Source organism: Trachymyrmex septentrionalis, unplaced genomic scaffold (genome assembly GCF_001594115.1).
Source record: "Trachymyrmex septentrionalis isolate Tsep2-gDNA-1 unplaced genomic scaffold, Tsep1.0 scaffold13, whole genome shotgun sequence".
NCBI classification, from domain to species: Eukaryota; Metazoa; Arthropoda; class Insecta; order Hymenoptera; family Formicidae; genus Trachymyrmex; species Trachymyrmex septentrionalis.
The window spans coordinates 695,772-720,078 of NW_017304438.1; the positions used below are offsets into that span (position 1 = coordinate 695,772).

The 24,307-nt window shown below is 30.7% G+C and overlaps 5 protein-coding genes across 12 annotated transcripts in view; 1 reads left to right on the plus strand and 4 right to left on the minus strand.

Moving 5' to 3' along the window:
- Positions 1-35: 35 nt before the first annotated feature.
- LOC108756683 (peptidyl-prolyl cis-trans isomerase G) lies at positions 36-6,793 on the minus strand. Of its 5 annotated transcripts, none has more exons than XM_018500674.1 (9): positions 6,521-6,793; positions 3,703-4,007; positions 3,496-3,583; positions 2,743-2,772; positions 2,481-2,626; positions 2,308-2,401; positions 1,999-2,248; positions 1,238-1,333; positions 36-776 (listed from the first exon to the last, which is right to left on the minus strand). In XM_018500674.1, the coding sequence occupies exons 2-9, from the start codon at positions 3,983-3,985 to the stop codon at positions 102-104; spliced, it is 1,662 nt and encodes a 553-aa protein (XP_018356176.1). In that variant the 5' UTR covers positions 3,986-4,007; positions 6,521-6,793; the 3' UTR covers positions 36-101. The 5 variants fall into 5 exon arrangements, with proteins under 5 accessions (XP_018356176.1, XP_018356177.1, XP_018356178.1 ...); XM_018500675.1 differs by lacking the exon at positions 6,521-6,793 and adding an exon at positions 4,198-4,220; XM_018500676.1 differs by lacking the exon at positions 6,521-6,793 and having other exon boundaries at positions 2,743-2,875; positions 3,703-3,824.
- Positions 6,794-8,675: 1,882 nt separating this feature from the next.
- LOC108756864 (eukaryotic translation initiation factor 4E type 2-like) lies at positions 8,676-12,046 on the plus strand. Of its 2 annotated transcripts, none has more exons than XM_018500989.1 (6): positions 8,676-8,917; positions 10,429-10,513; positions 10,594-10,833; positions 11,320-11,472; positions 11,554-11,765; positions 11,853-12,046. In XM_018500989.1, the coding sequence occupies exons 1-5, from the start codon at positions 8,898-8,900 to the stop codon at positions 11,710-11,712; spliced, it is 657 nt and encodes a 218-aa protein (XP_018356491.1). In that variant the 5' UTR covers positions 8,676-8,897; the 3' UTR covers positions 11,713-11,765; positions 11,853-12,046. The 2 variants fall into 2 exon arrangements, with proteins under 2 accessions (XP_018356491.1, XP_018356492.1); XM_018500990.1 differs by having other exon boundaries at positions 10,438-10,513.
- A 1,970-nt stretch (positions 12,047-14,016) lies between these two features.
- Positions 14,017-15,921, minus strand: LOC108756865 (motile sperm domain-containing protein 1-like). Of its 3 annotated transcripts, none has more exons than XM_018500991.1 (6): positions 15,865-15,921; positions 15,166-15,342; positions 14,919-15,082; positions 14,689-14,848; positions 14,264-14,407; positions 14,017-14,204 (listed from the first exon to the last, which is right to left on the minus strand). In XM_018500991.1, the coding sequence occupies exons 2-6, from the start codon at positions 15,308-15,310 to the stop codon at positions 14,173-14,175; spliced, it is 645 nt and encodes a 214-aa protein (XP_018356493.1). In that variant the 5' UTR covers positions 15,311-15,342; positions 15,865-15,921; the 3' UTR covers positions 14,017-14,172. The 3 variants fall into 3 exon arrangements, with proteins under 3 accessions (XP_018356493.1, XP_018356496.1, XP_018356494.1); XM_018500994.1 differs by having other exon boundaries at positions 15,869-15,920; XM_018500992.1 differs by lacking the exon at positions 15,865-15,921 and adding an exon at positions 15,672-15,825.
- A 3,531-nt stretch (positions 15,922-19,452) lies between these two features.
- LOC108756866 lies at positions 19,453-24,007 on the minus strand. Its single transcript, XM_018500995.1, has 4 exons — positions 23,653-24,007; positions 22,853-23,052; positions 20,146-20,339; positions 19,453-19,677 (listed from the first exon to the last, which is right to left on the minus strand). The coding sequence occupies exons 2-4, from the start codon at positions 23,047-23,049 to the stop codon at positions 19,490-19,492; spliced, it is 579 nt and encodes a 192-aa protein (XP_018356497.1). The 5' UTR covers positions 23,050-23,052; positions 23,653-24,007; the 3' UTR covers positions 19,453-19,489.
- A 26-nt stretch (positions 24,008-24,033) lies between these two features.
- Positions 24,034-24,307, minus strand: part of LOC108756861 — an 11,323-nt gene continuing 11,049 nt past the window's right edge. Inside the window, exon 21 of the mRNA XM_018500987.1 lies at positions 24,034-24,257. Within this exon, the coding sequence (XP_018356489.1) occupies positions 24,078-24,257 (180 nt within the window). The 3' untranslated portion in view covers positions 24,034-24,077. The remainder of the gene's footprint in view (positions 24,258-24,307) is intronic.

Genomic DNA, 24,307 nt, shown 5'->3' on the forward strand with positions numbered 1-24,307 from the left:
ACTAATCGTTCAAATATTTATTTTAAATAAGTCACAAATTTTACTTTAATAGTATTTCATTGGTGTCAATAAGCAAAAAAAAGAACATAAAACGACGCGGATTAATCTTTGGAGTGTCGACTACTGGAGCTGTTTGACTGTGAACGGCGTTTAAATTTCGCCTGGTTCGTGTCCGATACATTGTCGTTCCTCTTATATTTATTTTTATCGTAACGAGAGATATCCTGATGGGAATTCGAATTATTTCGACGTCGATCATTGCGCTTATCATAGTGCCTGTTATCTCTTCCAAGTCTGTTAGTTCTGTAAGAATCTCGTCTTCGAGGAGAATAATTTCTCCGATTTCTTCTATCACGACTTGTTCTACGATCATAATCTCTCTCTCTGGATCTTCGACGATCTCTTGATCGAGAGCGCTCGCGTCTTCTGTTAGTATCTTTAGAATCACGCCGAGAGTTTCTATCATTGTAAGAACGGTTAGCATCACGTTTGAATGACTTCTCATATTTGCTATGCTTAATCTCCTCCTTGTTCTGCATAATATCATTCCCCTCCGCGTTTCTCTTTACATTATTATCCTGTGCCATTTTAGTCATAACCGCTGATTCGTCTGCTTGATCGTTCTCTTTATTCTCCATTAATTTCGTTGTGCATATATTGTTATCCAGATCTGGCAATTGATCATTTTCATTGGGATTCTCTACGAATCTTTTAATTCTGTCAATTTCACGTTGTTTAAATTCTTCTTCTTTCTTGAGACGCTCTTTTTCTATTTTCTGCAATATGAAACAATGCTAAAACAATTATACATTTTTGACATATCGCTCATTTGCTACATAACTCAAAAATGATCCTTTTTTTAGTTGCTTGTAGAAAAAGAACGGAAATACATATAAAGAAAAAAAGAACATACTTGAAACAAGACTCTTACTCCGCTTTAAAACAATTGTAAAAATGGACGAAAACTATTCTTATGATAGTGTTCCCCTTAACAGTAAATAATTATAAAAAGTGATAAAATGCAAATGAAGTGCTTTTATTCAATACGCATGCATAGCCTATTTTCATTTACATATCATTACCTCTACAATCAATTATTATACTAAAATTGCATTTTAAAATGAATATTATAAAATTTTTATGAGTCAAAAAATATTGAATGAGATTCGTTTTCTGAAAACCTGTTTTTTTTTGCAAACTGTTGTTTTGTTGTAGTAAGTGAGCAATATAAATGTACCTGAAATTCGTGCAATTTGATAGTACGATTTTGAGCTTGCTTCCAATGAGGTGGTGTCATACTTCTGGAACGACTTCGAGAAGGAGTATGATATCGCTGGAAATTTATATAAATGTGCATCCATAACATTAGTTAAAGTTAGTAGCAAATGGACAAGATCAAAAGACAAATCAGTTGAATTAATCTGATGCTGTATTCTTATCTATTCGTTAATTATATGCAATTAATGAATTAGATAATCGTGATTTTTAAAAATTCCTGAGTAGTTATCATAGCCATATTGAATCGTGACGTCAGAAGAATGACGCTGACGCGTTAATTTTTATTCCGCGGTTTTTTGATAAATAAAGACAATTTGGATAAAATGAAATGATGAGATCGCTTTAAAACAATTATAAAAATGGGCGAAAGCTATTCGTATGCCCTTTAACGAGTAAATAATTATATAAAAAGTAATAAAATGGAAGTGAAGTGTTTTTACTCAATGCGCATGCATAGCCTATTTTCGCTTACATATGCCTTTTATCACTTTTTGTGATTACTTATCATAAAAATGATTGTCAAGGAAGAATAAGTATAGTTTTCGTTCATTTTTATAAATATTTTAAAGCAATCTCATCATTTTGTTTTATCCAAATTTTTTATTTACAAATGGCACGTAACAAAAATTAACGTGACATTTCTCGCTACTAACGTCACGATTCAATATGGCTGTGATGACTACTCAGAAGCCTCAATAACAATTTATATTAATCACTTACGAATATTCCTCTACCCTTGAAAATACGACCAGTCTTTCTATGAGATCGTACACGATCTCTTCCATAATGCTGTCTAAATTCTTTCTGATTTGCATTATTGGTAGATCCTGCCCTATATAAAAATTTATTTGCTGGTACTTCTGGAATTTCGTCGGGATCAATTTTGGTTACGGATACTAATGGATGAGGTTTCCCATCGTCTTCCTCAGAATCCCGAATCTCACCTTCTTCTGACTTTGCTCTCTTTTTACTGAAACAAGATAGTGTGATTATTACAATATTGAACATCCGGATGTATACTTTACATACCTTTTCTTACTCTTCTTTTTTTTCTTCGCTTTATCAGCATAAGAATCAGACTCTGAATCCGCCGAACTACTTTGCTTCGCTTCTCGTTTTTTCACTGCAAACACATGTTACGACATAAATATAATGTATTTGACTTTCTATATTTGTATTTGAAAAATGGAAAATGATTATACCTTTGCTTTTGATCTTCAAGACTAATTCACCACAGTTCACAACCTTAGCATCTTGCAATGGACGTGACATTCGGTCTACTGGAAGTCCTTCAATATGCGTAATGATCTCTTGCCCAGACACTACTTCTCCAAAAACCACATGGACACTGAAAACAAAAACATTTTCATATAGACAAACAGGCTTTTAAACAAAGTAGACTTATTTTTAACGATCAGTTAAAACAAAATATCTCAGGATCAATATGTATTAATGTATACTCACTTGTCGAGGTGAGGCGCTGGTTGTGTTGTACTACAACAACAAAATATGATTAAGGGGATGAGAGATGAACAGAAAGAGCCAGAGCTTTCATTGGTCATTGTGTTGTAGTAGTGATGTGCAGACCCCCTCACGACTACGCAAAAACATCGCTAAATTATTCATTCCTCCAGAATGATTCTTATTCCTATGTTTTTTTCAACATTTGCCGTGAGTTCGCCGCATAAATATTATGGGAGTAATATTGTACATTCGTGTAAAATTAAAACTTGCTTTTACCATGCTATTAAATTTGCTGATCATGTATATTTGGAACATATGATATAATTGGAAATTGGCCACATATTGCTTGAATTTCCCACATTTATATGTACTCAAGTAAAAAAAATTTTTGGGAAATGTGACTAAATATAAATGTTATATTAACTTTATTTACCATGATTTACATAAAACATACGCCCAATTATTAATAGAGAGAAGGCAAATTCAGAAAATTATTCTCTAAAAAGAAATCTATTAATACAAAGAAAACACATAATAACCGTATTGTAATATCTTGCTAAAGATATTTGTAAGATTTTGCCATATATATAAGTAACAATATAATGTGTATAATATTTACCTTAGTTTCAATTTACCTTGGTAATATATTATTAAACTTACAGATTATAAAATTTATACATGCATGCATGTATAAATATCATTTATCAATTTTATAGAGAATAGTAACTTTACATATTATCTTAATGTACTTACATGAAAAATTGTGAACCATTGGTATCTCTACCACGATTCGCCATTGACAACAAGAATGGCTTGTTATGTTTCTTAATAAAATTTTCATCTGTAAAAGAATCATGATTGTTAAATCAAATCAATGATTGTTAAGAAGGCATTTTCACTTTTTCTTTTTAAATTAATATACTAAATGAAGATTTTGTAACTAGAATTTTATATATTTACCTCCAAATGTACCACCATAAATCGACTCGCCACCTGTTCCATTGCCTATCGAGAAATCTCCTCCTTGAATCATAAAATCCTTTACGACCCGATGAAAAACGATGCCTTTGTAATGCAACAGTTTGTTTGTCGTATTCCCAAGTCCTTTTTCTCCGGTACATAACGCTCGAAAATTCTCGCATGTTATGGGACAAGTGTCTGAAAAGAGCTCAAAGACTATTCTGCCCATAGGCAGTCCGCCAACCTCAACGTCAAAGAATACTCTTGTGTTAACGTTAACCATGGTGTAAGGGTCTCTGAATTATCTGTAAGTGTCAAGAGAAATGAGCAATAAGCATGAAATTACATTACAAAATTGTGTAAATATTAGAGATTATGGTTTTAAATATTTTAAATGTGTATGCATGTGATACATGTATACACATGTATTTAGATTCATGTGAAAAAAAGATCTCTAATAAATATGTATATAAGATATAATAAATTATATAATACAAGATCCTGTGGCATGTCATGATTACATCTTGGTGCATGTATTTATTTTGCATTCTCAGACTCTCGCTTTTTTATTGCACTTTCATTTCAAAGAAATATTAATATCAAGCTCGGCAATCGCAAAGCAATACAAATAAAAGAAAGGTCAAACATGAGCAAATAATTATTTGATGTTTGACCTTTCTTTTATTTTTGTTACTTTAATTTCGTGTCACTCCTATTTTACATTCTGAACATCTTTTTTCATACATATGGCAACAGCTTCACACATCTTACTTTTCGGTGCAAATATCTGCCTTTTATGCCTATTGCACTCATTTTCTCTTATTAACACTTTGACTGATTTTTTGGCATTGAGTTTAATAAATCTAGTGTACTATTTTACTTTATTGTTTTTCAAATATCTTAATATAATTTTTAATTCTTCTTTAATACCTTAATTCCCATTCCACCAATGTAAGATTAACTTTAATTTCAGTTTAATTTATTATATCTTTCTCAAATTCTTAGAATTAGAAGAAGGTAAAGAGTAAATTAAACCAAAATTAAAGTTGTCTTATATTAGTAGAACTATACTTTAAATGCTTGTTAAAATCAATCTGATATTCATTTCTACCAATATAAATTAACTTTATAATCTCGATTTAATTTACTTGTTAATTTTTAGAATTATAGAAAAAAGTAAAAAACAAATTAAGTCAAGATTAAAATTAATTTGCATTAATAGAAATAGTCATTAATCAGATAAATAAAAATTATTCACAAGTGAGGGATTTTTGTGAATTTTATATATAACCCAAGTATGCACATATAAATGATATTGTAATGTTAAACAAGAGTAGATTACATATGCAATAAATTTAGCATTATATAATGGTATATATATATGATATAGTGCATTTGATAACAAATTTGATTGGATGCACTCAGTGCATATTAAAGGCGTCATACATAAACTGGTGTAATAATATGTATTTAATATAAATATAAAATCATGAGATTCTTAATTTCATATTTTATTGTGCAGTAAAGTAAAATTTGTATAATTCGTAATGTTTGTATTTTACTTTTATGTTTAGATTAAATCAATGTACAAAGACTACGTTTACATCGTGTGCTTAGCTTGTGACCTATATCCCAAATTCGACCTAAATTATCTAGGCTCGATGCTGTAAATACTTAGTAGATAACCTGACTTAGCTTTAGATTTCAGATCTCGTTTTTTTAACGGCCTGACTTAAAATGGTCATCTATTTTCTCGGTGTAAATGCATGAGATTTATATAAAACACAAGATGGCTCTAGGTAATTTGAATCAGCATGGACTAAATATGATCCTGTCAATTTTTAAATCTGTTTTGGTTGGTAACTAGACCTAGTTTGGGTCATGATATAGGTTGGATCGCTATAAATATAGCCAATGACTTTAATATGCACTAATGCAGACTAGTGCATCCAACAGAATTTATTATGATTGAATTTATACTAAATTGGATTAATATGCATTAAAAAGACCGTTTTATATAAATTATCTAAATGTAACAGCATAATATTCAACTTTGACGATGAAATAATAGATGTTCTATTAAATAATGTGACAATATCATTATTGGATACTTAATTGTATAAAATATTTGTTTTTATATTTGCTAATTTCACACAGATAAAAAAAATTAGCTATTCTTAAATTAGCCATAGAATGCTTATATATAAGCAAAAATATTGTAATTTTCGAAATATTTGTTTTGATTGAATTTATATTCATATAAGATTTTTAATTGAGCAAGTCCTGAATTGAAAGTACAAAATAATACTTACATCAATAATCAAAATTAATTAAAAAGATTAAAATGTCTTAAGGAAGGTTATAATAGATCAAGCAAAAATTTCAGCTAAAAAGAACAAGCCTAATTATTTCTGCTTATATATGAGCATATTAAGATCGATTTAAGAACAGTTTTTCTGTGCATATTTAGCTGTTTTTAGTATGCACTAATCTAATATAATATAAATTATATCAGCAAATTTGATTTATATTTTAATATAATACAAATTATATTAGGATATAAATCAATTCGCTAATAATTCATTATAATTGATTTACAGATGATCCTATCTGGAATGACTCCGCGATTTCATTTCATACGTCGAGAAATATGTCGAGAATGGCGTGCTATTCTTCTTCGTACGAATCATTTCAAATAAAAACGTGACAAAGGGAAGAAGAGACGATAATAATTATTGATTACACGCACGTCCGTGGTAATCTTGAAAAAGTTGGATAGAAAGGTTAAAGGCTAGTGAGAATCGCATAGTAGGCTTACCTCCAGAGTACTTAAGATTAACTGAACTGCCCTCGACGCACGATTCAATCAAATCTGTGGAATGTACTTGGCGTCATCAATTATCCCATGTGCATTCACGTTCAATTCTCTTTAAGAGAACTAAGAGAAAGTCCGGATTATTCCAGATTCGCCGCTCAAAGAGACACGTTGAGAAGATCGATCAAAAAATGGCTAATGTATTAACTATTTAACTGTTAATAGATTAAAGGTATATTTTTAAAGGTTCTTGGATCTCTCCAGCGATGCCAACTGATGCCAACACACACGCCATGGAAGGGATAACATGGTGGCTGCGGTCGATTTGAACGCTCACACGCTTGTAATCATCATTCTGTCTTTATCGTTTATTAGACGTAAAATAAGAATATGACTACTGAAAAACGCTGAAAGTGTCTAAATTAACCGCAGTTGATGTATGCATTCATAATTCCTTTTTAGTTAATGGTTCCTGCCTCCATAAAGTATGTGGAAACAATACGGCCAAAGGATCGATTATAGGGATATTTAATTCAAGATTTTTCAGAAAATCAATTCTTTTATCTTCGATTCTCGATTTTTTAGATCGATTTCCGCTAAATCGATTTTTTGGTGAATCGATACTTACAGTTGCGATTTGGGTCGATTAAAAAAATCGATTCTTTTGCCGAGATCGAGCATCCCTAGTCGATTGTGTATTTCGAAACCTTGGTGTAAATGATGAAAGTTCTCACTTGATAGGATAGTTTTCATAGTGGAAATGTGACATTTCTCATGTGACATTACTCAACAAGAAATTCTATGTCGAGTTGTATCAAATGGTGTCAAAGCGTGTCGAGATTGGTCGAAATTAGTTGAAACTTGTCAAAATCTGGGTATCGATTCTCTAACTTTTATCATGGTAAAAATGTAAACCATCTCATATCGTATGATTCCCTAAGGGTATATCCACACAACTTGCATAGCTGCATAAACGTATACATAAAGAAAATTATCCAATTGCATTTCTCTTATAAAGACGTAAAATGTGATTGGATAATTTTCTTTATGCATACGTTTATGTGGTTGTGCGGATATCCCCTAACTTTCATCATGATGCTATTGCGAGCAATCTTAGGGGAGTTCATTTGGCAAGAAATTTCTTATCGAATGGTAAGATCCGAGAAAGAAAGGCTGAGAAATAAAGCGAGAGAGGAACCACGACTGAATTGACGGTTTTAAGATTAAATATATAATTTTGCACAGTCCAAAGACAAAAATAAAATCAAATGGCAATATACATGGTAGCAACTTTGTTACTTGATGAAAAGGATGAAGAAGCCTTTGAACCACATATAAGAATTACACGAAGCTTTTTTTTCTTATGCATGTTTTATGCGTTATGCAAGAGTCTATGCTCCCCGCTTTACGCTCAATATCTTGCTTTGTAGGACAGTCCTGGACTTTTTTCTGTCAGATTCTTTCATTTTACGCAAAAAACGCGTCGAATGAGCCTAATTTCATCGAAAACGGAGGTGAGCTAGCTATTCTGGGGGTCGATTGTGTACCTTCAAATGAGGTGAAAATTACAAGAGTGAACAAATTCACTAGAGTATTCATAATTTAATTGGTCAATACTTAATAATCTTTGCTCACTTTTGTAATTTTTACCTCCTTTCAAAATCCACAATCGGTCCTTTAAAAAATTATCTAAAATTCTTCAATATGATTGATTTATACATTTAACCAATAGCTGCGTTTAATAGACTCAACAGTTGAATGAGCGTTTGCTGCTATTGATGCATTCTTCCAGATCTAAAATGTTGATTGGATGATTTAAAAGAATACACTAATGGCTGCGTTCAGCAGAACGTTTATTTTGCAACTATTGGAAGTTTTCTTTGCGCTGATTGGGTTACGCATTTAGATCAAGAGGAATGGTTCAATCTCAGCAAAGAATCATAAAACGGTTGCAAAACTGTTGTGTTCTGCTGAACCACAGCCAATAACAGCGAGCGCTCATTCAACTGTTAAGTTCGCTGAAGCCATCGATGTATTCTTCCAGATGTAAAATGCTGATTGGATGATCTAAAATTCTAAGTTTAACTTAAGTCTGTTCTTTTTAAAGTTCTTGCAAAGTTAATCTTTTCTCTTTTTCTCTTTAACAGCGAGAGAAAAAGGAAGATGAACCGTGCAAGAACTTTAGCTAAAAAAAGCAGGCCTCGTATTAATTCCACCATGGTGCTGCCGGTGCTGAATGATCAACAGTTTACCGAAAACACTACAGGTGTGAAAGTTGACGTGCGAGTGAAGAGACAAAAAGTTTCACGAAGCTTTGTTATATTCATACGCGATTTAATATTCCTTTGGAGCACGCATTTTCGTCCCGGTAGCCGCAAGCATGTCCAATAAGTTCGAAACGTAAGTGCTTTTATCGCGGGCAGGTTTTTTGCAAGGTTAGACGCGCGACGAATGCTGTCCATTTCTAATGATACATTAACTTTAATCTCGGTTTAACTTACTTTTTATTTTCTTCTAGTTTTTAAGAATTAAAAAAGATAAAAATTAAACCGAATCTAATTAGAAATGGACCTGTACTACATAATAGGACGTCATACGGTCCGGATAAATGTTCCTATCTGTCACATTCTCGTCTGAGCGAAATTTCAATTTCAACTCTCGACGATGAAAAGGATGGGATAACCAATATTGATTAGGATTTATGGTTTCTCTTATGAGCCAATGACTTGTTTTATCTTAACAAGCGATCTTGTTGTGTGATGCCTATTTTGTAAATAATATTGATTTCTTATTATTTGATAATAGAAATGGAAGATTAGATCAAGAACGGCGATTTTTATAGAAATAGAGTATTTCTGCCAAATAAAGGTCTTTTTAGAAGAATGTTCTGAATAGTGCAATAAGTTAGAATGAAACTAGGCCTGTTCTTTTTTACCTAAACTTTTTGCACAGTTTATTTGTTTTTTCTTTGTTTTCGATGTTGAAAAGAAAAAGATCAACTATTTGCAAGAAAGATGAATTATGCAAGAAGTTTAATTAAAAAGAATAAGTCTTATATTTGTTGCGTCAATTTATAACATTTTTCTAAAAAAACATCTTAAAGTTAATCAATGTTTATTGAAGTCATCCTTATTAATCCTCCAGAGCTGATAGTAGACAGATATTGAAGACACTTAATATATTTTTTGTTACATTTGTAAATTAATTGAATAAATTTAAAAAATTGAAATCCATTAAACAAAAGCCAAACTCAAGCTTATAAAAGATGTTAGTATATTCTAATAAATTTGAAAATGATCTATAATAAATAGTTATCTACAATAAGTAGTAAGTTTTGACTTTATTCGTTTTCTTGTTCTTCATTAGCTACATTAAAATAACATAAAATTATCAATTATAAATTACATCAAGAGTTAATAATACTAGAATTAAAGGTTGCCATTTCTTCTAGCTAACAGGTATCATTGTCTAATGTATTGTTTCTTTCTTACCTAAGATCTTTGCTCTGTCTTTGCTTTTTATCACTCATTTTTCTCATCTTATTCTAATAATCATTTATCATTAAGTTTGTCATCTATGTAAAACACATTATATTAATTAAAAATCAGTATTCTACTTTAACTTATAAAAATTTAAGAGCTTACAATAAATATATATCCAATATCAGTTAAATAATAAAATTCACAAAATAAAAAATTGCAAATCCATCTGACTTTACTGTTTAATCACACGGAATTAAATTTATGTTGATTAAAAAGCATTAATTAATTAAGTATAATTTAATATAGGTTTTCACAGACCCAACCTCAATAACTGCGCTACAGATTTTGACATCAGTTTTGGAGGATTAATATGTAACAAATGCTTGAGGTATTTGATTTCTGTTATGTTTGACTTACAAATTATGACAGCACTTACAGGTTGAAATCCACAGAAGACAGTGGAGATGAAGAGTCTCAATCAAAGGATAATCAAAAGGCAGAAAAGAATCCATTAGTGAGTAGAACAGAGATCTTGTTAATGATGGAAGTACATTAGCATCAATAAAAATCTGAAGATCAATATCTTGTTGACAGCCTTCAATAGAGATAAGTCCAAATGAGCATAAATTACAATATGCTTATGCACTGTGGTACAGCCGGCGTAGTCCTGGCAAGACTAATATACAGAGTTACGACCAAAATTTAAAATTGGTCGGCAGATTTGCAAGCGTAGAGCAGTTTTGGGGTCTTTACAGTCATTTAGTACGACCATCGGATCTTACGACACACACAGACTTCCATCTTTTCAAAGTTGGCATAAAACCCATGTGGGAGGTAAGCATTGTCTTTTTCTTTTTATAGTAAGTGCAAAAAGTATTTATACAGATGAGATATCTTAAAAATCTTTATTTGTAAAAAATAAATATTAATTAGCAATTAATTAACAAACCGTAAAATAGATTACTTGTCTTAAAATTATTTTACCTAAAAACTAATAATTAAAATATATTATCTTAATGATGAAAATGAAAAAGTGTACTATTATGGACACACAAAAAGTATCTATACAGTTGAGAAATTTAGATCATTCTAAAGAAGAAAACGTTCTTCTAAGATTATGAACATTGTTATTTTCGCTAAGTTTTTTTTTTGTTTATATTCATTGTATATATTGGACAATGTTTATATTCATTGTTAATAAATTGCTAATTTATTTTCTACAAATAAAGCTTTTTTTATGAAGATCTTCCCTGCAAGAATACTTTTTGCATTCACTGTGTTTATTGCATACATATTATGTATCAGTTTCCTTCTTTCTAGGACGAAGCGAATCAAAAAGGTGGCAAGTGGATAGTGAGATTACGAAAAGGTTTAGTTTCTAGATGTTGGGAAAATCTTATATTGGCAATATTAGGAGAACAATTTATGGTAGGAGAAGAAATATGCGGCGCCGTTGTATCTATAAGATTTCAGGTGGGCGAGAGATTATGCTTATTTTCAGTTTACATAAAATATAAGAAGTTTTTTTATTGAATAAATTGGTTAATTTGATAGGAGGATATAATATGTGTATGGAATAAAACAGCGTCAGATGTGACGATAACAGCAAGAATTAGAGATACTTTGAGAAGAGTATTACATCTTCCACCTACTTCCACTATGGAGTATAAAACCCACAACGACAGTTTGAAGAATGTACATCGAAATCTCTAAAGCTGTACAATTTTGAAAAAAAGACATATTAAAACTTCCCTGACAGACTTAAGGTAATTTAAACAACATTTGACATCGAAAATCATTCAAAAAAAGATTTTTCTTTTATCTAATCATGTTACGTTTTTCTGAAAATACAGCCGATTCTGATACTTCCCAAAGGATCACGTATCTGATAACAAAACAGTAAAAAAGACGTGAAATGTTGGGAAATATCCATTTGATGATACACTTCAATCATAAGTATCTGTGTTGTAACTTATGTAAATAATGACTATATGTCAAAATAAATAAATAAATATCTTTATTTCCATGATGTTTAATATGAGGAAAAAATTTGTTATGCTTATCCTGTGAGTAGATGAATATGTATTGCGTCTCTGTCCAGTTTTGCGAAAATAGGTTTCTCGAAATGATTGTTGCCTGTGTTAACATTAATTCTAGAAAACTAATAAATGTTAATAACCAGGCAATGAGAGCATTAATACATCACGGGAGTGCATTTAATGTAATATATTGTTGACAATTTCACGTTAGATTAAGTACAAACTGATTGATGTGCGAATTAAGGATTAATATCCATATTCTCTCTCATACAATCTTTGTTCCTCTAGTCTTAAACTGGAGAATCATTAAAACTCATAAAGGTGAGCTTCCTTCAAATTCTAATAAAAATGTATACAAGCTCCAATGTAATGACTGTGATGCAACCTATGTTGAGCAAGCGGGACGTTTATTAAAATCGAGAGAATTAATGAAAATCAAAATAGAACAAAAATCACAAATAGAAAAACTTCCAACCAATCGTTGACTCATCACCCAACATACGTTGGAACACAATCATGAATTTGAAAATATTGTGATATTACATAGAGAAAGATATTTGAGCAAAAGTTAATTTCGGAAATATTAAATATTCAATTATAAATTAATAATTTGAACGTACAATCAGATACGGAGTTTCTGCGCTATTCATACGCATTACAGAGAAATTTAATAGGGACATTACGTATTCACTTTAATTGTGTTTTGCAAAATTGACATTACAATAATTTGACTAATAATTTAATTATTACTTTGAACTGTGTGTGTGAGGTTCCTGGATTAAATTTGACAATTATCACATGTTTGACTTTCATCAAGATATTTCAGTCAATATTTCTATATATTTCATGTTAGATTAAGATTTTACACTGTGACATGTTGCATATGGAATTACTGTGATCTATTGAGGCAGAGGATGAGTCGAAAAATATAAACTTATATAATTTCATCATAATCTAAGTAAATTTGTACATTATTGTACTCTTTAGTAATCACTTGATTAAGTAGTAAAGAAACAAAATGACAGTTTTCAATTGTACAGTAGGGAAAAACTCATTCTCTGTCAACTTTAGAAATTAAAATCCATATAATTTATTTAGAAATTTTCTGTATTGAAAGAAAATTAATTGTACTCAACATTATTGAAAATGATTTGAAAGAAACTGAAATATTCATACATGAATTACACATCAATCAATTTGTATTTAATCTAATGTGAAATTGTCAACAATATATTAATTGCACTCTACCGCAATGTATTAATGTCTCTCACTGTCCAATTATAAATATTTATTAGTTTTCATTTAAATCTCGAAAGAGACTCTATTTCTAGAATCTTAATTCTAGAGTTTCTGCATGGGAAAAAAAGGTGACATGACATTGTAAACGAGATTGTAAGGGATAATAAAAGATGGATAAAATGATAATTGTCCATTGTAGATATTTTCAATATTTAAATTTCAATCCGTCTTTATATACAGGAAGACCCTCTTATTTAGCTGTACATGAGATCATGGCAATTAGAATATATAAAATGATTATATTATGAATGGCGAGATATATCACTATATGTGTATATATATATGATTATATGTACAACATTAAAAGATGAAAAGTTAAGCTAGTGATGTAAACATTAACAGTACTTTTACGTTATCTCATCATGTTACGCCATTTATAAAAGACATATACAATTTTTTTTCGGTATATATACATAATCGCTTGATTTAAATAATGAATTTACATTAGTTTCCCAGTAGGCCTGGAAATTTATAGTTCACGAGCCAGAATATCTCTTATCATATGTTCAAAGACCACTTCACTTTAAAATAGGACTATTTTTATGTAAAATACATGACATAAATAGTTAATGTTTTTTATGTCATATATATTTAAACAATATATATAATGTAAATATTTATCGTTATATATATATATATATATATAAAATTATAGTTACAAAAACAAATCCTACCCTAGTCAATACAATGTTGAAATTTATCATTCATAGACTAGAATCAAGTACATTTTATAAGAAAGGAGGCCTAATGTAATAAAGTCTTATGATAATTGTGCTTTTATCCTAGGAACCTCTATCCTGTGTATAAAGTTGTCAATTGTATAAAACTTTAATAATTATAGTCCTAAAACGATATTCGCAACCATACCTACAAAAAAATTCTTATAGTTATATACATTTACCTATATAATTACATACATTACGTACCTAATACAAATGAGAATATTAATTTGAAATTCACAGAGAGATGCAAATAATCAGGCATTCTGCGATTTTGTTCTCCTTCAGTGGGTAGAAGCAATCCAATTATACATATAATTCCTGCAATAAGGGCTACATAATTCGTACCTCCTAAAATGTAATTTAGAACTATTAACGTATTGTGTTAATTTGTTTAAAAGTAATTGTTTCATTATTATAAATATGATCAATGAAGAATTTATTTTTTATTTATGTCGACTAGCTTGCGCGCATACACACACACACACTATTTAAATTTTGCAAATGTAAATCATTTTGTAATATAGAAATACAAAATTTCTATCATTTTATTTTTTCTGTATCAAATAAAACTCATAATTTATCGAAAAAATTTAAATTTAGTTAAAGAGAACCTCCAAATATTTACTTACTATCTACTGTTTTATTTCGGCTTATGAGTGCATAGGATTCTTGTGGTCGATTCTCATTTATTGGAAGTTGTTGAAACACATCTGGATCTGGTGTTGTTCTCCCAGCTGCATCTACTGTTCCAGGGAGAAGTTTAGCTTCTACATCTCTTTTCCCAATTATCTAGTAAAATTGATAGAATTTAGAGCTGAAACGAGTGTCTCTGTCAATCATTGATTATAAATTACATTACCTGCTTAGTAGGATATTCATGCATGTGTATCCTGAATTTATCAATCACATTGCAGTTATTTGCCAAGATTGCTGTATGTCTGACAACAATATCAACGCAAGAACTAGCTTTTATTATACCTTCTGGATCAACCACTTGATATTTGTATGGTGCAGTACATAATACTAAACCAATAGAATTTATTAAACAAACTTAATGTCAAAGTTAACGATTGTTTTGTCAACAGAAGAAGAAAACAAAGAGTCACCTCTGAATTTTACAGGGAATTCATATGGGTTATACAAAGTTAACACTTGCTTGTGGGTGGACTGGTCGTCCAAGTAGAACGTAATATTTTGTGGAAACACAAAGATTGGCAATTTTCGAGGAGTAGCTGCTGATGTCAATGACATTGTTCTTTCGCAAACTTAATCTATCCATATATCTGCAAGATACAATGCTCGATATTTTATATATGAATATTTGTAGCTTAATTTATATATTTTTCCGCACTTTTCTTGAGTAAAAAATTGTACGTATAATTATCGAAGCTACTTGTTAAATACGTTATTAATTCTTTATAACTTGACCTTGTGTAAAACTCACGCATTGTGAATGGAGTCAAGTTATAAAGAATATTATAAAGAATATCTCATAATCGCAATAAGTACAAAATGAGTTACAGAATCGCGGCTAAATACAACCCGCTAATTTACTCAGAATTAAATTCACGACAAGAGAAATTGCATCAATTTCTTGATCTTCGTGACTCACTCGGAAAGAAACGATATCGGTTAGTTGTCAATCAAAAACTAAAAGTTGCGACAAGCGATGGAATTATACGATTTGCGTATAGAAATGAGTAACCCGATCGCTTCGTTAGATCGGACTTCACGTCACTTCACACCTCGCCGAATAGAAATGTGCAGAAATATAAAATAAATATATATATTAATAAAATATTTACAAACAATTGAGTATGTCATGATCCTATACATCGCTACAAGTGCTGCAACCACAGATGTCTATACTATAACTAGATCGTTAACTGGACTTTAGCCAATGGCAGACAAAATGTAGGAAGATGGCCGTTCCCGCTATTTTATAAATTATGTCACAGTAATTGTTTAGAATACCCCCATCTAAAATCTTAATTAAAATGTACTTATTCGATGCGTTTTCACTTAAAACGAAAGGATCTGGCAGAAAAATGCGGCGGTCGGCCTCGTAAATAAAGTTATTAAGCGTTAAAGTTCGAGACTTTAGAGATTAATGCCCATTTCCATCAATATATATTAACTTTAATTTCGGTTCAACTTACTCTTAATCTTTTTCCAATTTTTAGAACTAGAAAAAGACGAAGAATAAGTTGAACCGAGATTAAAGTTAATCTATATTAATGGAAATGAGCATAAGATAGCTGCCATCCCGACTCGATACAGCGCAATGTATACTGTATACATTCTGCTTTAATTTATTATCAATGTATAGAAAATTTGTGTTTAAAACAATGAATTGTTGTTTTTAAAGCAGTGAATTTGTGTTTGTAAAACAAAGAATTTGTGTAATCAGTGTAATTAAAGCAGAACGTATACATATAAACACTGTATCGAGTCTAGAATCTGTATTCATAGTCCGTTCTTAAGCTCGATGTCCACGATGCTAGAAATCGATCCGAGATCTCGGATAGAGAAAGAATTAACAAATCACATTTGAACAATTTGGTCACATGACCAATGCAATTAGTCAATTCTTTCTTTATCCGAGGTCTCGGACCAATTTCTAATATCGTGGACATTGGGCTTTATTTCAAGACTTTAAGGCTACGTTCCAAAACTTCCTCTCCAAGAAAAATTTTATTCTATATGCTAGTATACGTTATATGTATTATATATTTCGAGTAAAATTTTCCTCGGAAAGGAAGTTTTTGGAATGTAATCTAAGTAATGTCTTAAAACGCTAATATAGCCTTCTAATTGGTTCGTGACTTCTTAAGACTGTACTTAAGACTATCTTAAATATACGATTTGACTATGTAAATACCGGCCTAGAGATGAGTTATCTTCACTTCTAAAGTCTCGAATTTTAATGCTTAATAATTCGATTTATGAGGTCGATTGCTGTTTTTTTTGCCAGATTCTGTTGTTTTGAGTGAACACTTTCTTTCATTAATAAAGGCTTAAACACAATACGCACAGGCAACAGGGAATAATGAGCCGTCCAATCAGAACTCTGGTATGTAAGTTCGATATTGTATCCCAGAGCTCTGATTGGATGGCTCGTTATTTTCTGTTACCTGTGCCTATTGCCTGTGCTATTGTGTTTAAGCCTTAACATTAACCTCTTGTTGACCAACTGTGTCCACTTGTCGCCGCTATCTTTTTGCCTTTCAACCGGAAATCCGACCAAAAACAAATATGCCCGAAAGTTATCAATCTGGATATCAATCATGAAACTTTATCTCTAAGATGAAAAGTGAAAAGTGAAAACTTTTACCATTGAAATTAATGGAGAAATTTTTTATTTTTCACTTTCCATTTTAGGGATAAAGTTTCATGATTGATACCTTGTATACCAAAATTTACTGCTAGTACTAAAAATCTATAGTTTACGTCACGTGCACTATAGATTTTCAGGCAATGAATTTTGGAACACAGACATAAATTCGTTTTTATTTTTTAATTTGAATTTAACTTTACGTCAATTGTTGATATCAAATCTTTTATACACATGACACATATCATTAGAGTTAAATAAATAATAAAGATAATATGACTTGGATTTTAAAAATAATAAAAATAGTATCGTATAATAAGGTTTTACTTTTTATTTTACAATAAAGATAGTACACTTGGATTTTATAATTTGCTGCAACAGCAATTTTTTCTTTGAGGAGCACGTACTCTTGTAAAGATAGCACCACTTGGGTTTTATAATTTGGTAAAATAGCTTTCATGGATAATCTCTGTCCTCCGCAACTCGCCGGCTCGTGTAAGTTCGGATCTACATAGTTTGTAATGTTCTAATCTTTATTAAGAAATTAACCAATTACAGTCGAATGCGAGGAGAATAATAGAATATGATATAGATCTGAACTAATCCCGGATCTACAATAGGTTTTTAAGCCTTAAGCCATAAAGAAAGAAATTACAAATCGTAATCAATATTATTGTTCGTTTCGTCTCTCGGAAGTTACTCGGAATTGTTCCAAATGAACCCACCGTACTTGAAATATAGGATTCACACTATGTACGACATCCGTCATACGATATCTGATATTTATTGTTACGATGAATATCGGACGTCGTATGACAGATGTCTTACATGGCTGTGTTCCAAAATTTACTGCCAGTACTAAAAATCTATAGTGCACGTGACGTAAATTATAGATTTTTAGTACTTGCAGTAAATTTTGGAACACAACCATAGTGTGAATCCTACATTTCAAGTACGCTAGGTTCATACGAAGCGATCCCAAGCAGCTCCCGAGAAACAAAACAAACAATGCTAATTATTCTCCTCGCATTTGACTGTAATTGATCAATTTCTTATGGTTTAAGGCTTAAACACCTTGTAGATCTGAACTAAAGGAACAAGGTAGTGTCACTGCGCTTGGCTTAAACTGGGAGCACACAGAAAAACGTAAGGCCGTAAGACGTAATCAGTAAAGAAATTATAAGATTGGATTCGCTACTGGCCTTATAGTCTCTACCGTGATTGGGCAATTCGCTTACTGATTATGTCTTACGACCTTACGTTTTTGTATGTGCCATGGGCTTTAGCGCTGAGACACTACCGTGTCACAGTATAATCATACAGTAGCGACACTGATCGTCGGCATCTTTGATGTAGGTGATCTTAGGTCACATGATTCACCGCCATGTTATGAAGTGTACACAGTAGATCTATGATAGGATAAGCTCTTAAATTTGGATTTCTGTTAAGCTCCTAATACGTCCGTCATATTCCTAAGTATACAAACCGACACATGCGCACTAAAAATTGCAGAAAAAAAAAGTTCACTGTCGCTACTGGATATAATTATACTGTGATCGTGTCTCCTAGCTGATTCTATAAATCGAACCATTCAGAAATTATTTAGGTTGTCCGAAACTTTTGGCGGGTACTATTGTATATATTGTATATATAAATTATACATTAAAATACATATATACAAAATATTATAATATATATTATAGAGTTTGAAAATTTTCTCTAAAATCTGTGAATTTTTTTAATAAAAAGAATTTAGCTTACTCTTTAAATTCATTAGATTGGAATCTCATTTTAAAGAGTAAAAACTGAAGACAGACTTAATAAAAAATAATTCTGACTCTTCAAAGATTTTTGCTCTAAAAATTTTAAAGAATACGTTTCAATTCTTGATCAGAAGAAATAATTTAATGGTTCGCACAAATAACAGTCCGTTAAAATTGATGCAAAATACTTTTAAAAAAAATAGGTATAATGCGTTTATATATTATTTTATGATTTAATCATACAATTAGAAATAATATTATTTTAATAAAGAAAAAAATAGATTGTAATGAGCTAGAAATACATCATAAGTAAGTAACATTTCGCTAGCGATTCTAATTTTCTCTTCTGTTATTAACAGCAAACTCAGATTTCAGCCTCTTCAGGATTTCTTCCCGTTGATACATGACCTCCCTGTGACATAGTGGCGAGAACGCGATTGGGCATTCATACTGTACGGTCTCAATGCATCTCGTATCTTCCACGCCATGCACTTCGAATCTGAATTGCGAAATAGACTCCACTAAAAAGTATATAAACAGGCCGATTAGAATAATATTAATAATCAAAGCTGATAGGGCTCCACCGCAATACAAAGCGTGAAAGACTAAAATATGTCTACTATGAACGTGCGAAAATATCTCGTGTAAACAGTAGAAGATTCGCTATCAAAAAAATTAAAGACATGAGAGACCGTTAATAAAGCTTTACTGCTAATAAATAATCATATTTCTCATGCATAAATAAATTAATTAAATATACTGAATACGAGTTAAAATATTTTGATCTTGCATATATCATCTTCTTATAACCATTTTTTATTTGTTCTTGTTCTAAATATTTTAATAAAATTTCTGAAATTATTGATCAATTTTTTATCTGCGTTAGCAATTTATGCGCGAATGATTTAAGTGAGGAAAAAGTGAAACTGATTGCATAGACTGATTTGTGAGAGGCGGAGTAAACAGAATTGCAAGCGGTGTCGACTTACAACAGCCAAAGTCAAGGAAGAAACAAGTCAGATGTCTGGAACTGATGACGTAGCCATGGTTGTCCGGTTTAACGGCGTAGTACCCGTGCGCTACGTTACGGATCATCGGTAAATGACTTAGATGTTCCGTATACCGTACGGAATATTTCCAGTGGTCGTAATTCCCGCCTTCGTCGAGCACATTAAAGTCCTCTCTATATCATGAATTCAAATAAATGAATCAGAGCTTACATTCTTGAATCTGGCTGGTATTATTCATGTAGACCGGTATTCATAGTCGATTCTTATTTCAAGACTGTCTTAAGTAATGTCTTAAGACGCTAATGCGGTCCTCTGATTGGTTCATGATACCTGAAAGCTAAACTTAAGATAGTCTTAAATATAGGATCTGATTATAGTCATGAGTATAGTGAATACCGGCTATAGTTATGTTTTTATATATGAGAATCCTTTTTAAATACAGTTTCAAGATGTTATAAGTCAATCATAGGCCGGTAGTTCGCTCTTATATTTAAGATCGTCTTAAGTATAGTCTTAATGTTATGAACCAATCAGAAAACCATATCAGCACCTTAATGGTACTATTTACACATTTGTCGTACAACAAAGAATTTAAGTTTATTGATAGATTATAGGATAGAAAGATTCTGACAATACCTCTTAATTCTTATTGTATCCAATCAATAGGTTTGAAATGCTTTGTCGTACATTAAATATAATACCAGCCTAAGACATTACTTAAGACAGTCTTAAATATAAGAACCGATTACGAATACCGGCTATACCTGGTTTTTATATTTAAAACCGACTTAAGTAGAGTGTTAAAAAATCATGAATCAATTAAAATCAAACATAGCCCGTTCTTATTTTAAGAAATATCTTAAATAATTCAATTTATTATTAAATTTAATATATAATTTTTGTAACATCTGGAGACACGATAGTGTCTCGGCGTTAAGACATGGCCGTTGAGATTGCCTCTTTTTTATATAATTACCTTAATAATTTAAATTTTCTTATATTGAACAAACTTGCAGGCAATTAAAGACAAAAATTTTTGAACATAGATCTCACATCTGTAGAAATACAATTACCTATTCTATCATTACGGATCATAGATTGTATTACGGTCACGATTTTTCATGGGAAGACGTAAAAATCTTGGATGTGGAACGTAATTTTAATAAGCGGCTGGTATCCGAGATGATTAATATCAAACAACAAAATAATAACATTAATTTAAGTACAGCCCGTACTTAAATAGTACGGACTATACTTAACGTAAAAATATGCTACTATAGTAATAGTAGAGAGAAATCTGAGAGTATTCCGGCCTTTTTCGTGTACCAAATACCTCGTAGGGTAATGTTCAAATTTTTGTGATTCTTTTCCATTTATTACATGAGTTAGATAAAGACAAACAATCAAAGTTGATTAATTTTAAAAGACACTTATTTTATGTTAACAAACAAAAATTATAAATTAACTTATAATATATTATTTAGAATTTGTAGAGTAAATAAAAATAACAATTTTATTTTATTCGCGGCGAAATGAATCGAATAACAAATAAATTCTTATTCCTTATTCAAAGTAGATTAAATAACAAAAAAATATATATTCATTATTTATAATAAATATTCATCATTCAGAAGTGGCTGAATAACGAATATTTATTATCATTTAAGAAAAAAGCGAATTATGAACAAATTTGATTATTCATCAAATTTTTAGGTGTGCGAATCAAACATTTGCAAAGTCGAATCGAATCGAATCGAATCGAATCTGCGACATGTTCGAAAATGAATTGAATTGAATCTGAAATCTTTACATAGAATCAAATTTTCACACACTGACAACTAAAAAAAACTTAAAAGCTGTGAAATTTATCTTGAATGCATACAAGTATATTAAAAAGTTAATAATGTGATATAAATGTATTAAAAACAATACTTTTTGGTAATACCTATATGTTGAAAATGACTCATTTTCTCGTTTATTTAAAAAGATCTGGACCAACATTGAAAATACTTCATTATTTTTTAAATTAGCTTTTATTTATAGTCTATTTATAGTATATAAAATATCACATTAGAACATAATAATTATTGATAAATTACACGTTTTTGATAGGTATTAAAATAAAAAAATGCATTTTAGAGGGGATGAATAATTTATGACTAAATTTCTGATCAAAATTTCAAGATAACATTAATCTTCTTTATAAAAAAATGTCAAATATCGCAAAAAAAAAAACAATTTTTTACGTATTAAATCTTAATTATCTTATAAACGCACGCGCGCATGAAGATTGGTATACTGTATCAACAAGATTAGTCACAGGAGATAAAGGAGAGAGAGAGAGAGAGAGAGAGAGAGAGAGAGAGAGAAATGCTCATAAATAAAGCATATAAAATAGACGACGAACCATCAATGATTCGAAATTTTGAACTTATTCGATTACGAATCTCTCAGATTCGAAAACGAATCGAATCGAATCCACTATGATTTGATTCGATTCAAATTCGAACTAATTCGCACCCTATAAATTTTTTTTATTTATTAACGAGATTATTAATCTCTCGTCAATCATAAAATATCGATCATATCTATCCCTGATTTATAGTATACTCTCTTTTTTTCTCTTCTTTTTATTAATACAACATTGATCCTTTTTATTTCAAGATATTGTCTGATTCCTACTTACATTGTTGGATTTAATTTTTTCATGTTGCTAAAATCAGCCACAAACTCCCATACTAGTTTGGGATCCGACTTATTTATGATGCCCTCGAACATCACTTGATGTTTCTTCTTATAAACAAATAGTATATAAAGAAGCAAAGCTCCTAGAATGCTGTGCAAAATAGATCTCGTTTTCCATTTCATAGGATTGAAACTCATCTTCTGTGTGTGTCAACAAAAAGAAAAAACTAATTCAAACTAGGTCAATTCTCTTTCTCGTGTGTTAAAACATTTAAAACTCATTCGCATTTTGTCTGTATCTATCAATTTTTTAAATTTTTGGTCAAAGATTGTTAGACTTTTCAGCATTTACTTTTTATAATATTCCTTCAATAATTTTTCCCCTTTAACTCTTTCAAAAAATTATTTTTCAGAATTTTGATAAAATTTAAGAAATTATTGCATTATGCAAGGACATATCAATCTTGAAAATGAAATTTCAGAAATATTATCGAATTAAACACGTAATATTATTCATGTTTTTGTAATTACAATTATAAAAGACGTAATATACATTAATTATAAAGATACTATATATATTAAATACTATAATGATATTAAAATATATATATATTTCGGAGATGTCTATTTTCAGATAACGTGAGCGAAGCGGACGGAGAATAATACATTTTGTATTCCAAAAACACGATCCCTTTCAGAAACAAGATACAATACGGAATGCAAGAGTTCAATGTGCCAAAGCGATATTACACGAGAATAAAATATTTTTAAATAAATGAGATTTCGCTGTTGCGCACTTACCGCTGTTGCAAGGATCGTCCGATTGGCGCAGGTTCGTAAATACTTCCGGTTGAAAGTTATCACCCCGAAGTTCGGAAATGTCGAAAGAGAGCGATAGGAGAAACCTCGCCGGCGAGATAGCGACTCTGTCACGCTCCGATCCCATAGTCCCACACTGGATCTCGTCCGGTATTTTTTTTTTCGCTACGCCTCACTACGTCACAGTTTGTATGAATGTAGATGTATTCCAGGGCCGGCAATAGATTTATCTCAGAAGTGGCGAGTAAAATACGATTCCTCAACGCGTCTCGCAAAAATCTGGCCGTATACATCACAGGAAAAAATTATTCTTGGGCAATATATATGACAAAAATTTATTTCAGATTTTATATACAAAATTTTTTTATAAACAAAGGATGATCTATAAAATTCTCTATTTTCGTCGTCTATGTGACAACGATGTCAACTTGTTCTTTTTTGTTAAGCATAGACTTTTCGTGTGCCAGTAGCAAAGTGTTCAAATCACGGAACTTGGACATGAAATTCAAGTTCAATAATCTCACTAAGCCGTTTTGATAGCCCGTTGCAAGCCATAGATAACTCCACGCATTTGGATTCCAAGCCATCTAAAAAAATATTTAAAAATGTATTATTTCCTTTTATTATATAATATATA